The following is a 16,589-nucleotide window of genomic DNA, read 5'->3' on the forward strand; positions in this document are numbered from 1 at the left end:
TGTGACACATTATTTGACGTCAAATGTTTTTTTTCTTTATGTGGGATTTTTTCCCCACTGAATGAATGCTCTTGTATTGAAGGTTGGATTTTTCTCTTTTTTTTCCATTAAGGTCCCATATTATTTGAATTAAAAAAAAATATTAGAAGCTAAAAAACACATCTTAACCAGGGGTGCCAAGAATTATGGAGGGCACTGTAGATATGTGTATTCGAGAAGCTTGATTGCATGTACTGTATATACTTTTGATTAGGTGATAGGTACAATACCTAACCTCACAAAGAAATATCCTCTAAACCTTTTTTGTGTTAGATGATGTATATATATTAGGGCTGTCAAAATTATCGCGTTAACAGGCAGTAATTAATTTTTTAAATTAATCACGTTAAAATATTTGACGTATTTAACGCACATGCCCCGCTAAAACAGATTAAGATGACAGCACAGTGTAATGTCCACTTGTTACTTGTGTTTTTTGGTGTTTTGTCACCCTCTACTGGCGCTTGGGTGCGGCGTCGTGCACCGTGAATGCTGCGTTAGAGTTAACTGAGACACTATAATGGTGGAAGATTTTGGTAGCAACTTACTGGTTCCTTTTTATTATTATTTTTTAGACATTGACACCTTTTTAAAACGATATCTCGATTCTTGGCAGGAACATATCGATAACCTTTTGTGATACGAAGTATCACGGTATATCGACATTTCTCGATATTTTGTCACACCACTAGATAATACAGTATATATTATTGATAATTTTGTTGTATAAGTGCATGTTTGTATGTACTTGTACCTTGACAGGTACCGCCCCGAAGAAGGCGGTTCTCGTCGCGTCGGTTTGTCGTAACAGTTGACCACATTCTGTATCAGCGCCAAATCGGGCCTTGCCACGGCCGCCACAGTGACGGCTCGACCGATCAGCTGCAGCGCATCGCGAATGTAGAAGCTGATGGGCTTGCGCCCAACCTCCCCGTACGCCAGCAGGCCGAGCGGACCCCCCAAGGTATGCAGGGAGTCTGGTGACAGAGGGTATCCCATGATCCACTGCAGGGCCGGCAGCGAAGGGGCAAGCCGCTGGGCAGCCCGCAGCACCGAGGAGAGACACTCCGGATCCGAGCCCAGCAGGAGGACGCTGGAGACAGGCGAGGCGGCCTGCAGTAAGCGTGCAGAGAGGATCCGCATGACCTCTTCTTCCTTCTGGTCCTCACGCCTCTCCTCGCTAGCCTCGCCTCGTCCGCCGCTTGAGACCCGTGTCAGATTGACCACATCCCACAGGTGCCAGGTGGCCCCGCTGTGGGTCTGCAGGTGGGACAGCAGCCCGTCGCTGCCCTCCTCCCAGCCAGGGCAAAGCACGGCCGCGCCGCCCCAGCCGCCTTCCTCATTGCCTCCCCTCTCGCCTTCGACCCCCTGCAGCACGGCCAGCAGCAGACCGCCCAGGGAGGATGGAGGCACGCGAGCCGACATCTGCAGGTGGAATGCATTCTGTTGGAGAAGAGAAAAACCAACAATATAATAAATAAATGATACTGTAAATATGTAAGTAAAAATGATATTTTAATGAATTGTGCAACATTTTGATGGAAAAGAGATAATGGAACAAATAAAATAAAAATATATAATACCGAAATAAATCATAAAATACAGTAATCCCTCCTTTTTCGAAGTTAATGGTGACCAGAACCCGCCGTAATAAGTGATAAACTGCGAAATAGCGCGCCCAATTTTTTTTTTTTTGTACATGTTCGATGAATTTATGGACTTAGTATTGGAAAGAGATACATAAAAGACATGTTTATTCACTTTTTTCCCCAAAGTATAATTTGGGGAAAATAAATATATATATAAAATAAAATAAAAACTAAACTAAAAAATATATTTTAATATTTTTTAAGCACTTGAAATGTAATAATTATGTTCGGATTTAAACATGTTACCGTCCCACAGAATTATTTTTAAACAAGAATAACGTAGAAAAATGCTTGTCTTTATTAAATGCTTCATTGAGTGAGTCCACTCAAATTCGCGCACGCTGCTTACTTACACACAATGAGTTGCCACAACAAGTGATTAACAAGCTAATAGATGAGTGACACATGCGGTGCTTTAAAGTCTCGGCTCCCGAGCTTCACTGGCGTGAACTCATTTGCTCCCCAAACCGTATAAATCCCTTCTATTTTTAATTGTTTCAGTGTCCCAAAGACTTATACTTCTTTTACGTTTTTTTTCATAACAGACATCTCTGGGTTCTGATTCAACTGAGCTCCAAAGCACAACGCTGAAAATCCATTTTAAAGCAATAAAAGACCAAAGACTCAAAAAAATCTTTATGAGACAGGCGGCGAGGGAAAAATTCCCACCGGCTGTCGCAGCCACAACAGCGTCATCTCAGTTAGTTATGTGTAAATAACTTGTTACTTTGCTATCAAAAGCTCTATTTGTCTTGTTGTTCATGTTATTTTGTGAAAGGAAAACATTATTCAGATGTTTGGGATGTAACTAAAGCAAAAAATAGCTGTGTTAAAGTCAAAGTTATGTTTGAAATGTATGCTTTCACAACAAGCTCAATTTCTCTTTTTGCATCAGAAATTGGAAAATTGCTCAAACTCAGCTATTTTCTAATTCTGATTTCTAAAGAATGAAAAAAGATTTGAACATTTTTTTTTTCCTGCTGAAAGAAGAGAGTTTAATCTTTCTTTTGGTGGGTTCCATCTTTATATAGCAATAGAACAGAATTTTCTGTGGGCCTTGCAAAATCAGTCAAAATCCAGTAAAACGGCTGGGAGCGAAGGGCCTTGCTCAGGTGAAAATGGCTGGGAGTGAATGAGTTAACTTTAACAAGCAACTCCAATGCACTACCTGACCTAGGCCATGTCATAAACTCCACCATCAGTTGACAAGACAGCTCCCCCAGACATTGCGCTACACCTTCCCTGTAGGGGGCCGACTCAGACAGAACATTGAGTTGGCTTTCACTGTGATAAACTCAAACAAATTGCGTTCTAACGCCGCGCCGGATTTACGTGGAAACAAGACGAACGTTTTATCGCGTGGAGGAGTGTCTCAAGAGTGATTTGGGCGAGGATTCACGGTAATTGTTATATTAAATAACACCATGCATGCACTTTGAAAAGCTGTGAAAAAAGAAAAAAAAAATCAATGGATAAAATTAGTGTAACTTTGGCTTGAAATATTTATGTAAAATGAATGATAACTGCTCGTTTTTTTTTTTGTTTGTTTGTTTTTTTGCTTTTAACCACGAATCAACTGTTTTTCGTTCATATCTAGGGCTGCAGCTATCGATTATTTTAGTAGTCGATTAATCGATGAACCAGTTAGTTCGAGTAATCGGATAAGGAACATAAAAAATCAAAATACCTTAGTTGAGCCTCAAACAGTACAGAAAATAAACAAATAGGAATCTAAGTACAACAAAAGAACAGTTGGTTAACTTGCATGGTAAAAGTCCGCTAGCTGAAATGCTATAAATACTAACGTTTTTTTTTTTTTTTTTATACACTGCTCTAAACAAATGGTTCAGACACATATTCGTACAAAAATTGTCTAAATATACCTTTGAACTAAATTACGATAGCATGAATAAAAACATTAGCTCAAACAAAAACTCAGCTTATGTTGGTCTTAACAGGAAGCAAATAGATTCAGCCGTGTGAATGAGACAGACTACAGGGCAGTGTATCCACCCCAATCAATAAAACTAAAGGCAAAGACTTTCAAAACAAACCATTACAACGCTACTTTAAATGAATTCTCGAAGCAGCAAAATTTAATTTGAATATATTTTCTAATCGAATACTCGAGTTAATCGATTGATCGTTGCAGCACTATTCATATCTATAGAAATTCCGCGATTTAAGCATTTATTTACAAACATTTTCGACGTAAAAAGCTCTTTGTTTTGTGACGGCCGCCATGTTGGATTTTGTAGTAGAATTCAACCTAAAGAAGTTGTGATTGTATATAGAAAAATGCAAATTTTGATTTTGTTGAGTAAAATTAAGATGATTCTGCATGCTCTCCACAAGTATTAAGTTTCTGATTTGAAAATTGAGTGATTTATTAGCTGTTGAAAAGTAAATTGCTATTTTGGGCAAAAACTTATATGATATGTTAAATCAGTGGTTCTTAACCTGGGTTCGATCGAAGCCCAGGGGTTTGGTGAGTGAGTCTAAGGGGTTCGGCGAAGGTAAAGAAATGCAGAACCCTGTTTTTGTATGTTGATTAAATTTAGGCAAAGTGGCTTTTTAGACCAGGTTTTGAACTGGTTTGATCCCAATTTACAGACTTAATCCATTTGTTTTTCTGCCATTTAAAATGAAAAAAACAATTTGGACGTGTATAGCCGTCAATGGCAGAGCCTTACTTGGGGTTCCAGTTGAATGCCGATATGCTCTAATGTAAAGTGTACGGTCAAGAAACACAGCCACAGATGTTTTTCTGCCATTTAAAATGAAAATACAATTTGGACGTGCATAGCCGTCAATGGCATGGACTTGTATGGCCTGCAAAACAGCCATATACCCCCCAAAATACCATATACCCCCCCACCAACCGAAATGCATTTTGCCACATACCCCAAATAAATGCCACATGGCAAAATCCATTTTGCCACATGGCAAAAAAAAATTGCCACATGGCAAAAGAAAATGCCACATGGCAAAAACATTTTACCACATGGCAAAAAAAATTGCCACATGGCAAAAAAATTGCCACATGACAAAAACATTTTGCCACATGGCAAAAAAAATTGCCACATGGCAAAAAAATTTGCCACATGGCAAAAACATTTTGCCACATGGCAAAAAAAATTGCCACATGGCAAAAACATTTTGCCACATGGCAAAAAAAATTGCCAAATGGCAAAAAAAATTGCCACATGGCAAAAAAAAATGCCACATGGCAAAACATTTTTGCCACATGGCAAAAAAAAATTGCCACATGGCAAAACCATTTTGCCACATGGCAAAAAAAAAAAAGCCACATGGCAAAACATTTTTGCCACATGGCAAATACCACTTTTGGTTCTCGCTGTCTCTCTATTTTAACTTTTAGTCCTCGATCAGAGGGGAGGAAGAACTGGTTTGCTCAGTTGAAGGTTGACTCACACTTGGTATAAGGGAATACAACAGACCAATGGGCAGCGCGGCCTCAAATTTGGACCCGTTTATAAAACATGCTGTCAAAATGAGAAGAACTTTGAATGGATATTTGACAAAGTATTAGCTTGCTAGCTTATATATAGCAGTTTTGAATTTGAAAAATAAATAAATAAATGCTTTATTATCTAATTCCATAGGGTTTGGTGAATCCACATGTGGAACATGTGGGGTTCAGTACCTTTAGATAGGTTAAGAACCACTGTGTTAAATATTGCTATTGATCCTAAAAATATAGGTAATTATCTGCATTTGGTGATTTTTATATGCATCTAGCGTAAAATTTGAGAAATTTATATTCATTTTAAGTTTTGTCATACGTTTGTAAAAAAATAATCGGGATTTTATTAGGGAACGACTTTGAATGTTTTGATGTCGCTGCTCATGGAGACTCTTTTTTTGCCCAAGGGAGGTGCCCGTTTTGATTTTAGGTTGCTTGCTGCTATGGTTTTGAAAATATTTGAATTTTACATTTTTGAAAATAGGCCCCCTATGCATGGGCCCCGAGCCTAGTGTCCCGTCAACTGATAGTGAAGTCTATTGCCATGTGGACACGTAGCAGGGTATTTGGCAAAAAGAAGAACTTTTTTTACGGTTTGACCTATCATCCACACGCACACATAAATGAGGTTCCTTTAAAACTCCTTCGGAAGTGAAGATTTGCGAATCCTTTGTTTGTGGCGCCAACATGTGGACACTGATAACCGAATATTTAACTGTGGAAATGTCACACACGAGACCAATGTTTACATTTGGAGTAAATTAGACAGATGCTTGTTTGCTTCCATTTCTTTACAAACTCTTGCAGTGTTTCATATTGAAGAACAGATGCGAAGGATGGGGGTTTTATGGACATTTATTGGGGGGGGGCATTGTTATGAATTTACTTAAAAATGAATGAATGCGGTTGGCTGCGGAAGCTTTTTTCTTCTACAAACGTGCTGGTATGGACGTAATTATTTTTTCCTGACGTATTTGGGCAGGATCCTTGTTTTTAAAAAACCCTGCTAGATGCAGACATGGCCAAAGAAAAGCTGCAGAAGAGACCCTTACCCTGAGATTACGTGATCGGATCGGGACGGCTCATTTGTCATTATTTATTTATTTTTCAATTGACAAAAAATCCACGAAGGACTGAGGGCGCGAAGTTTGAAGCGCGAAGTAGCGAGAGATCACTGTACATGCAAAAATAAACGAATTGAGATTGCATTACATTTTGATGGAAAAGGGGTTAAGTGCCATTTTGACAAATCTTATATTCATAATGTTAAAGTAAATTGCCTGCGAGGCAGGCAGGGCATATCCCAAAGGTATTTCGATGATAACATCCTGAGATAATTTTGGGCTGCTCTAAACCTGCTGACATTATAACAACAGTTATTATCTGACTAGCGCTGCATGACTTGGGTGTCAAAAAAAAATCCAAACAAAACTAAATTAAATAAGCATTTAAGCCTAACCCTACAAATAGAGGCAGTCATAAAGGTACACAACACTGAACAGAAGCGGTCATGAAATGGAAAGGATCAGTGACGTCTTAATGGCCGATTTTCCGCCATATAAAATTTAGAAGTGGCCGCGTCCACTGTCAAATTTCAGCTGCTCTTAAACCTCCGATATCATGAAAACTATTATTTTCTGACCAAGATTTCGGCTAACAACATGGTTCAAACTTGCTTCATGTCAATGATCGTCATTTGCACTAACAGTGGGGCAAATAAGTATTTAGTCAACCACCAATTGTGCAAGTTCTCCTAATTGAAAAGATTAGAGAGGCCTGTAATTGTCAACATGGATAAGCCTCAACCATGAGAGACGGAATGTGGAAAAAAAAACAAAACTGAAAATCACATTGTTTGATTTTTAAAGAATTTATTTCCAAATTACAGTGGAAAATAAGTATTTGGTCACCAACAAACAAGCAAGATTTCTGGCTGTCAAAGAAGTCTAACTTCTTCTAACGAGGTCTAACAAAGCTCCACTCGTTACCTGTATTAATGGCACCTGTTTTAACTCATTATCGGTATGAAAGACACCTGTCCACAAACTCCGTCAGTCACACTCCAAACTCCACTATGGCCAAGAACAACAGACAGAGCTGTCGAAGGACACCAGAGATAAAATTGTAGACCTGCACCAGGCTGGGAAGACTGAATCTGCAATCGGTAAAACGCTTGGTGTAAAGAAATCAACTGTGGGAGCAATTATTAGAAAATGAAAGACATACAAGACCACTGATAATCTCCCTCGATCTGGGGCTCCAAGCAAGATCTCACCCCGTGGCGTCAAAAATGGGGGGACCTAGTGAATGACCTACAGAGAGCTGGGACCACAGTCACAAAGGCTACTATCGGTAACACAATGCGCCGCCAGAGAACTCAAATCCTGCACTGCCAGACGTGTCCCCCTGCTGAAGAAAGTACACATCCAGGCCCGTCTGCGGTTCGCTAGAGAGCATTTGGATGATCCAGAAGAGGACTGAGAGAACGTGTTATAGTCAGATGAAACCAAAATACAACTTTTTGGTAGATACACAGGTTCTCGTGTTTGGAAGAGAGAATACTGAATTGCATCCGAAGAACACCGTACCCACTGTGAAGCATGGGGTGGAAACATCATGCTTTGGAGCTGTTTTTCTGCAAAGGGACCAGGACGACTAATCTGTTTAAAGGAAAGAATGAATGGGGCCATGGATCGAGAGATTTTGAGTCAAAATCTCCTTTCATCAGCAAGGGCATTGAAGATGAGACGTGGTTGGGTCTTTCAGCATGACAATGATCCCAAACACACAGCCAGGGCAACAAAGGAGTGGCTTCGTAAGAAGCATTTCAAGGTCCTGGAGTGGCCTAGCCAGTGTCCAGATCTCAACCCCATAGAAAATCTGTAGAGGGAGTTGACGGTCCGTGTTGTCCAATGACAGCCCCAAAACATCACTGCTCTAGAGGAGATCTGCATGGAGGAATGTGCCAAAATACCAGCAACAGTGTGTGAAAAGCTTGTGAAGAGTTACAGAAAACGTTTGGCCTCCATTATTGCCAACATAGGGTACATAACAAAGTATTGAGATGAACTTTTGGTATTGACCAAATACTTATTTTTCACCATGATTTGCAAATAAATTCTTCAAAAATCAAACAATGGGATTTTCTGTTTTTTTTTTTTTCACATTCTGTCTCTCCTGGTTGAGGTTTACCCATGTTGACAATTACAGGCCTCTCTAAAATTTTCAAGTTGGAGAACTTGCACAATTAGTGGTTGACTAAATACTTATTTGCCCCACTGTATATGGAATCCCGCTTTGGAAAATTTCCATGAACAACTTGAGAGGATGAATACAAGCAGGTTCCAAAGAGAAAGCATTTGATTGAAGAGAAAGAAAAGAGACCCAAAGAGAGACAGATTAATAGATAAGCAAGCAGACAGATTGTGAGTTGAATGACATCAAATCACATTAACCGTGCCGTTTATGAGCGCGGGTGAGAAAATAAAGCAAACAAATCGGCGCTTGCCGCAGTTGTTCGTCACGAGGTCTGGCACAAAAACACAAAGTCAGACAAGGCGTCAGTGAATCACATATACAGTCCCTGACAAAAGTCTTGTCGCTCATCCATTTTGTAGAAACAATAGCTAATAAACCGACTTTTAATTATTCAATTGGTTTCGGAAATGGCTCATATGAAAGCTAAGACCCTCCCAAATGATGTTAAATGTAACAAAATAATATTTGTTTCACTGAAAAACGATTTATCATTTAATGAAGACATAAAGGTCAAATTTTGGCAAGACAAAAGTTTTGTCGCCTTCAGAAAGTAGTGTGAAAAATTGAAAAAAAAATGTACTTCAAATATAAAAATATGTTACATAACATAAGCGAATTAAGTAGTGGTGATGTGAAATCCAAATTTAATGTTTTGTATGGCTTCGGCAAGGATTCATACAATTTATTGATGAAGTCATTGGGAACATCACATAAAGCAGTCATGCCTCCCAGAGTTCATCTACAGTTTTTGGGTTTCGTCTTCCATGCTTCTTCTTTCATCCTGTTCATGTCTGGTGACTGGACTGGCCAGTCCTCGAGGATCTTGATCTTCTTTGCCTTGACGAACTTTGGAGTAGAGATTGAAGTATGGGATGGAGCACCATCCTGCTGCAGAATGTGTCCCTTTTTATGGTTAGGAATGTAAGAGGCAGCTAAGATTTGTTGATATTTCAGACTATTTATGTTGCCTTCCACCCTGCAGATCTCTCGCATTCCCCCATACTGGATGTAACCCCAGACCATGATTTTGGTAATGATGTAACCACCAAACTTCACTGTTTTCTGAGCGAATCTCGGATCCATGCGGGCTCCAGTAGGTCTCCTGCAATATATGTGGCGACTGTGGTGTAATTCAATGGAAGATTCATCTGAAAAATCCACCTTTTGCCACTTTTCCAGCATCCATCCTTTTGACAGGCTGTGGGCCTTGGCAAATGCCACACGGTTTTTTAATTGTCTGCACCCTGAGAGATCTGCAGGGTGAAATATCAACAAATCTTAGCTGCCTCTTACATTCCTAACCATAAAAAGGCACAAATTCTGCAGCAGGTTGGTGCTCCATCATATACTTCATTTTCTACCTCAAAGTTCCTCAAGGCACAGAAGATCAAGATCCTCCAGGACTGGCCAGCCCAGTCACCAGACATGAACATCATTGAGCATGTCTGGGGTAGGATGGAAGAGGAAGCATGGAAGACGAAACCCAAGAATGTTGATGAACTCTGGGAGGCATGCAAGACTGCTTTCCTTGATGTTCCTGATGACTTCATCAATAAATTGTATGAATCCTTGCTGAAGCCCATGGAAGTCATACAAAATATTAAATTTGGATCTCACAGCACCACTACTTAATTCGCTCATGCTATGTAACATATTTTTGTATTTGAAGTACATTTGTTGTTCAATTTTTGCACTACTTTCTGTAGGCAACAAAACTTTTGTCTTGCCAAAATTTGACCTTTATGTCTTCATTAAATGATACGTCTTTTTTCAGTGAAACAAATATATTTTTGTACATTCACCATCATTTGGGAGGGTCCTAGGTTTCATATAAGCCATTTTTCAAACCAATTGAATAATTAAAAGTCAGGTTATTAGGGGTGTAACGCTACACAAAAATCTCGGTTCGGTACGTACCTCGGTTTTGAGGTCACGGTTCGGTTCATTTTCAGTACAGTAAGAAAACAAAATGCTAAATATTAATGTGTTAGTTGTTTATTACACACCTTTGTGCTTTCAACGATAGGAACATTAGCCTATACAAAGCTAGAATTTTGCTCAAAAAGTAGCAGGTATTTAAAGATAATCCAACAACAATTTGCCTTTCAGACCCCGCGTATTGGTCAGCTTTCTTTCTGAAAGAAAGAAGAAAAAAGAAGTCCTGTGCTAAAGAGAAAAGCAATCCCAACGACAAAGATTTTAACATGTATTTTACAAATGAAATGCCTCAATGAATCTTTTTTTTCTTATGAACGGTTTTCAAAAGCTTTATTGGTGGATTTTTTCATGTTAAAGCGCCACACAGAAATTAATAAATTTAATTGTGTAAGCAAGATCTGTGTATTATTCTTATCATTCAATTACAGGTGTTTTAACTCATTTCAATTCATTTTATATAAATGGGCTATCATTTATTTTATTATGTGTTTACATTTTACATATGTGATGTAGTATTCATTTATATTGTATATATTATGTTGTATCACTTTAGTTCCTATGTGAATATTCGTTCCTACTTGTTTTGTTGTGGTAGGAGGGTTTTGTATTGAACACTGGGCCGTGTTGGTTATTATTATAGCAGAGAAGACGGCAGTAAATCAACAAAGACAAGTCAACTGTGCCCCGATGTACCACTCAAGAGATCTGATGGACTCAAAAAGTGGGTTACGGTTGCATATTAGTTTGAAAATCGACCGGATCAACCATATTTTTACACGAGTGACCTCCGGTCTGCCCGATCCTAGCTACCGGTAGTAGTATTGACGCAGGAGGGTCGCGTCTCGCGTCAAATAATAAACTCTGCTGTTCTTTTCGCGTGCGTCGTGTTGAGCCGCTTCTGGGTCGCGTCTAACATGCGGACGCACTGCGACTGGTGTGCATTGGCTGATTGACTTTAACGCCCGCGTTTCACTGCGTTCTTGCGGCGGCCTCGTTGTCGCCCTGTTGACGTTTCTGGGTTATACTGTCCTACCGTGTTGGTCTTCATTATAGTAGAGAAGACGGAGTAAATATAATCTACACAAAGAAACTGTTACCTGACCGCCTCAAAAAGTAAGGGTTACATTACGTAAGAAACTCGTTCGGTACGCCTCCGTTCCGAACCGAGCACCACGTATCGAAATGGTTCAATACAAATACATGTATCGTTACACCCTTACAGGTTATTAGCAATTGTTTCTATAAAATGGATAAGCGACAAGAGTTTTGTCAGGGACTGTAGATCGCTGTCCGAAAATGACTTCTAGCTTCCGACTGGGCCAACCGGCCGAATTACCACAATCGTGTAGTTCAGGTGTGTCAAATTAATTTTTGTCACGGGCCACCTCATAATCACTTGCATGTCCGAATCATCTTTCGTTCCATTTCACATCACAAACCACATGGTCCATAATTTGGTCAAAATTACTTTGTACTTATATTAATACAATTGTCTGCCAAACATTTTTCAATCATGTAGGAGAGACATAACTACTTTTAAGAGTTCTCACACAACAGAATAATCTCAGAGACTCCTGATGATTGTTTTTTTTTTCTTTGTTTTATGGCAAAATGCTCAAATTCAGACCAATCGGCATGTGTGTACCCTGCTTAATCCGCCGAATCGCACTGGGTTTGGCAGGGTGACAGTCGCGTCCATAGTTCTACACCCAAGCGACAACACTAGCTCGTTTCATACTCTTCCAAACTGGATAACACTGTTGTCCTTGAACGCAGCACACAGATGGAAGTCTTCCCCCCTTCCGACAACACCTTCCTTGGGGATACTGACAATATTTCATCCTATCAGTGCTCCGGGCAAGGTTGATCTTTCATATGAAATAAGTCCGAAATTCAGCTTTAGAAGTCTCCGAATGACGGGATTAGCATGCACCGAGCGCACAACAACAAACACATTTATCCATAAGCGTCCATGTAAAAGGCATGATTGAACGCCTATCGCATAGATTTGGGCCGCTTGCATAAAGACAATACACACAGACATACTTACCTATATGTCACCTGTGAGTCCTTAAAAATGAAATATTCACAGAAAAGTGCAGATTGGACACATTCATTCAAATGGAAATGTCCCACCCGGGAGTAAACAAAAGCAGCCCACCGCCGAGTCTCTTAAGAGGAAAAAAGTGACTGAAGTGTGCCGAGACAAGCTTGATTTAATGCATTGGGAGACATTTTATTTTTCATGTGAAGCGAAGACGGGACGAGGTAAGATGGATGTCTTTGAACTCAGATAAGCACCAGTGCTTCCAGTATTTCCAGTAATCAAGATCAGAAGCTGCAATAATCAAACAAACGTAATACGGGCCGCATCTCATATACCATTTATGCCTAGCACTTTGATTTATGACGCTGAAAGGAATGCTCGCAAACATGCCGGAAACGCGCAGCTACCGTGTAAAAAGTTATACCTTTTACCTACATGTTTACGTTGTTAAAATGAATGGGGCAGGTAGATGCGAGATGAGATTTCTTGACTATAACATAAAACACTTGAAGATGACCTACCATAAACATTGAAAATGATAAAATACTTAACAGTAAAGTGCAAAGCCCTTGCCAAGGTCAACGAATTCTATACAAAAATCTTAAGGCCATCATTTTTCCTCTCTATTTTCCAGAACTGGATTATCACATTTTCCCCAATTAGTCTGTACCGGTAGTCAGTCCCCGGGTTATGAACGAGTTCTGTTCCTATGCTGGCGACATAACCCGAATTTCCATGTAAATCATAATTAACCCTTTAAGTATCCCTACAAATTGACTATCCAAAAAGTCCAAAAGTATTGTATTTTGTTTAACTCATTTGCTCCCAATAACATATAAATTCGTTCTATTCTTAATTGGTCCAGTGTCCCAAAAACGTATTTATGTCTTTTGCGTTTTTTTTTTTTTTTTTTTTTTTACAAGAGGCATCTATAGGTTCCGATCTAGGGCTGCAGCTATCGAATATTTTAGTAATCGAGTAATTGAATGAAAATCCTATCGATTAATCGAGTAATCGGATAAAACATATTTTTAGGTAAAGAGCAATTATAAATATACATGAGAAAACAAGACATTTCATCTAATATTGAACCATTTTCAGTCAATCAATGTCTTTATTTTCGATGTACATTGTTGAAAACAGCCAACAATTGCCTCTCAGATGTGAGTAGAATAAAAAAAAGACCAATTCACCGCTTTCACTCCACAAACTTTGAGATCTTATAAATATATATATATATATTATTTCTTACCTAAAACTGCCATTACGTTTGATAACACACATCACCTATAAGTTAAGTGTTTTTCCCACGTTTCAACTGAATTTACATTTGTGTCAAGCCATTTTTAAATTTTAGTTAAATTTTAAGTTAGTCTAAACTGTAAGTCCTGATAAGATTTTGAGTTTTTGCAGTGTTCAAAATAAATGTATTGTAACATATCAGGTTATAATATGGCGGGGATATTTGCATGCGTTCCTGAATGCACCGCGTGACGTGCGGGGGTGAGAGAGGTGCGGGAGAGCGAGAGACGTGCCTTCCTGTTGTTGTTGTCGTTCCACAAGTTCGTAAAAAAGAAATAATTGCAACCTAACGAAGCGGGTGACTCTTTGTAAACGTTACAGTATGATACCTGCTGTATTGGAGCACATTAGGGACCAGTGCTACTTGGTGTTTTATCCAGCAATGACTACTGAGCTAAAATTGACAGTTAGCTTTATCATATTTTCATTTTACACCCTCATCACACTACAGCGCTATGTTTTCACAGATTAAAGCCTGTATGGAAGACACGTTAGCCACACGTCGATAGTGGTCTTAATAGAAACCTAGCCCTCCGCAGGGCTAACATTACGTGAGCGAGGGACAGTAACGTTAATCTTATTTATTAGCGCTGAGAATTGTACTGCTTTAAGATGGCGGCTGTTTACTAACACCGCTGACTCTGTCATTTCGCATCTAGTTCAACATACATGTGATATCTATGAGACGCATCAGATGCTACCTGCTACCACTGTAACATCATGCGGGCTAGTTTTTAGCAACGTCGGCGTAGTTTGAAGCGGCTATCGGCTGCAGAAAGGTTTTTTATATTTTTTTATTGCTTCTTCCTCTACGCACGTTGACGTCAGCGCGTTGTCACGCATTAAAAGTAGTCCGGGCAAAACATGATGCTTAGAGCTGAAAAAAAAAAAAAAAAAAACAACGATTCCTCGAGGTGAATAAAATTACTCGGATCAGTTTTTAAACTCGAGTTACTCGAGTTCCTCGAGTATTCGTTTCTACTCGTTCCTATTTAAAATATAATGCACAAAGCTCAAAACCCATTTTAAAGCAATAAAACTGGCCACTGGAGGTCAGTAGCGCATTTGGTAAGAACTCAACTCGGGCCAAGAAAGGAAGTGAAGAAAAATAGTCGGGAAACGGAAGTTGGAGGGATCTTGTGAAGACGCGTGACAATTTGAGAAAAAATGTGGACAACGATCGGGAAAAAAAAGGCAAACGACACTGGAGAAGTGTTTTGAAAAGAAAACGAAACCATCGTCAATGAAGGATTAAAAAAAAAAAATCTATCTTGATGAGACAGACGGTGACGTCCACAAGAGCATCAGGTTCCACAGGCGTTCTGCGGAGCTCACGTTGCGTTACTCCTTAGCCCGAGGTTGAAACCAAAGATGAAGATGATGAATAAAGTGAGACCGATCTTGATCCGGACTCATCAGATTAGCCACGGGAGCAACCGAGAGCCTTCCCCGTTGTTATGTACGCAAATAGTTAAACAGTTCAATAATTTAGTTATGTGTAAATAAATTGTTACTTTGCGATCAAAAGCTCTATTTGTCTTATTTTGTTAAAGGAAAACATTATTCAGATGTTTGGGATGTAACTAAAGCAAAAAATAGCTGTGCATAAGTCAAAGTTATGTTTGAAATGTATGCTTTCACAAAAAGCTCAATTTCTCCGTTTTTTCATCAGAAAATGAAAAATTGCTCAAACTAAGCAATTTTCTAATGCTGATTTCTAAAGAAGGGAAAAAGATATGAACTAACTTTTTTTTTCTGCTGAAAGAAGAGAGTCTAATCCTTCTTTTGGTGGGTTCCATGTAAGGGTGTAACGGTACATGTATTTGCATTGAACCGTTTTGGTACGTGGTGCTCGGTTCGGAACGGAGGCGTACCGAACGAGTTTCTGACGTAATGTAACCCTTACTTTTCGAGGCTGTGAGTCGATCAGGTTACAGTTTCTTTGTGTAGATTATATTTACTCCGTCTTCTCTACGAGAATGAGGACCAACACGGTAGGACAGTATAACCCAGAAAACTCAACGGCGCGACGTGGCCGCCGCGAGAACGCAGTAAAATGTGGGCGTTAAAGTCACTCAGCCAAGGCACACCAGTCGCAGTGTGGACGCGTGTTAGACGCGTCCCAGAATCGGCTCAACGCGACGCACGCGAAAAGAACGGCAGAGTTTATTATTTGACGCGAGACACGACCCTCCATCGTAACGCACTTTTTGAGTCCATCAGATCTCTTCGTGGTAGATCGGGGCACAGTTGACTTGTCTTTGTTGATTTACTGCTGTCTTCTCTGCTATCACAATAACCAACACGGCCCCGTGTTCAATACAAAACCCTCCTACCACGACAAAACAAGTAGGAACTAATATTCACATAGGAACTTAAGTTATATAACATAAAATAAACAATATAAATGAATACTACATCACATTTGTAAAATATAAACACATAATAAAATAAATAATAGTCCATTTAAATAAAATTAATTGAAATGAGCTAAAACACCTGTAATTAAATAATAAGAATAATACACAGATCCTGCTTACACAATTAAATTTATTAATTTCTGTGTGGCGCTTTAACTTGAGAAAATCCACCAATAACGCTTTTGAAAACCGTTCAGAACAAAAAAAAATTAGAGATACACGATAATATCGGTCACCGATAATTATCGGCCGATAATGGCAATTATGACGTCACACAGATAATCCAGATAAAACGAAATTCAACCGATAATGCAATCCGATAATTATATACTGTACTTGATTTAGCCTCCAAATGTGCACAATCAACAGTTTTGTCCAATTCTGTTAGTTTTAAGGAGATGTTTTTGCAGTGTAGTAATGTGATATATGTTAGGAATGGCTTACTTTTA

At 39.2% G+C, this 16,589-nt stretch overlaps 1 protein-coding gene across 3 annotated transcripts in view; it reads right to left on the reverse strand.

Moving 5' to 3' along the window:
• The window catches only part of grin3ba (glutamate receptor, ionotropic, N-methyl-D-aspartate 3Ba), a 285,743-nt gene that overhangs the window by 110,943 nt on the left and 158,211 nt on the right, over positions 1-16,589 (reverse strand). For all 3 annotated transcript variants that reach the window (XM_057859841.1, XM_057859842.1, XM_057859843.1), the window contains exon 2: positions 794-1,482. In XM_057859841.1, the coding sequence (XP_057715824.1) occupies positions 794-1,482 (689 nt within the window). The remainder of the gene's footprint in view (positions 1-793; positions 1,483-16,589) is intronic.

The sequence above is a fragment of the Corythoichthys intestinalis genome, chromosome 15 (assembly GCF_030265065.1).
Source record: "Corythoichthys intestinalis isolate RoL2023-P3 chromosome 15, ASM3026506v1, whole genome shotgun sequence".
Classification (NCBI taxonomy): Eukaryota; Metazoa; Chordata; class Actinopteri; order Syngnathiformes; family Syngnathidae; genus Corythoichthys; species Corythoichthys intestinalis.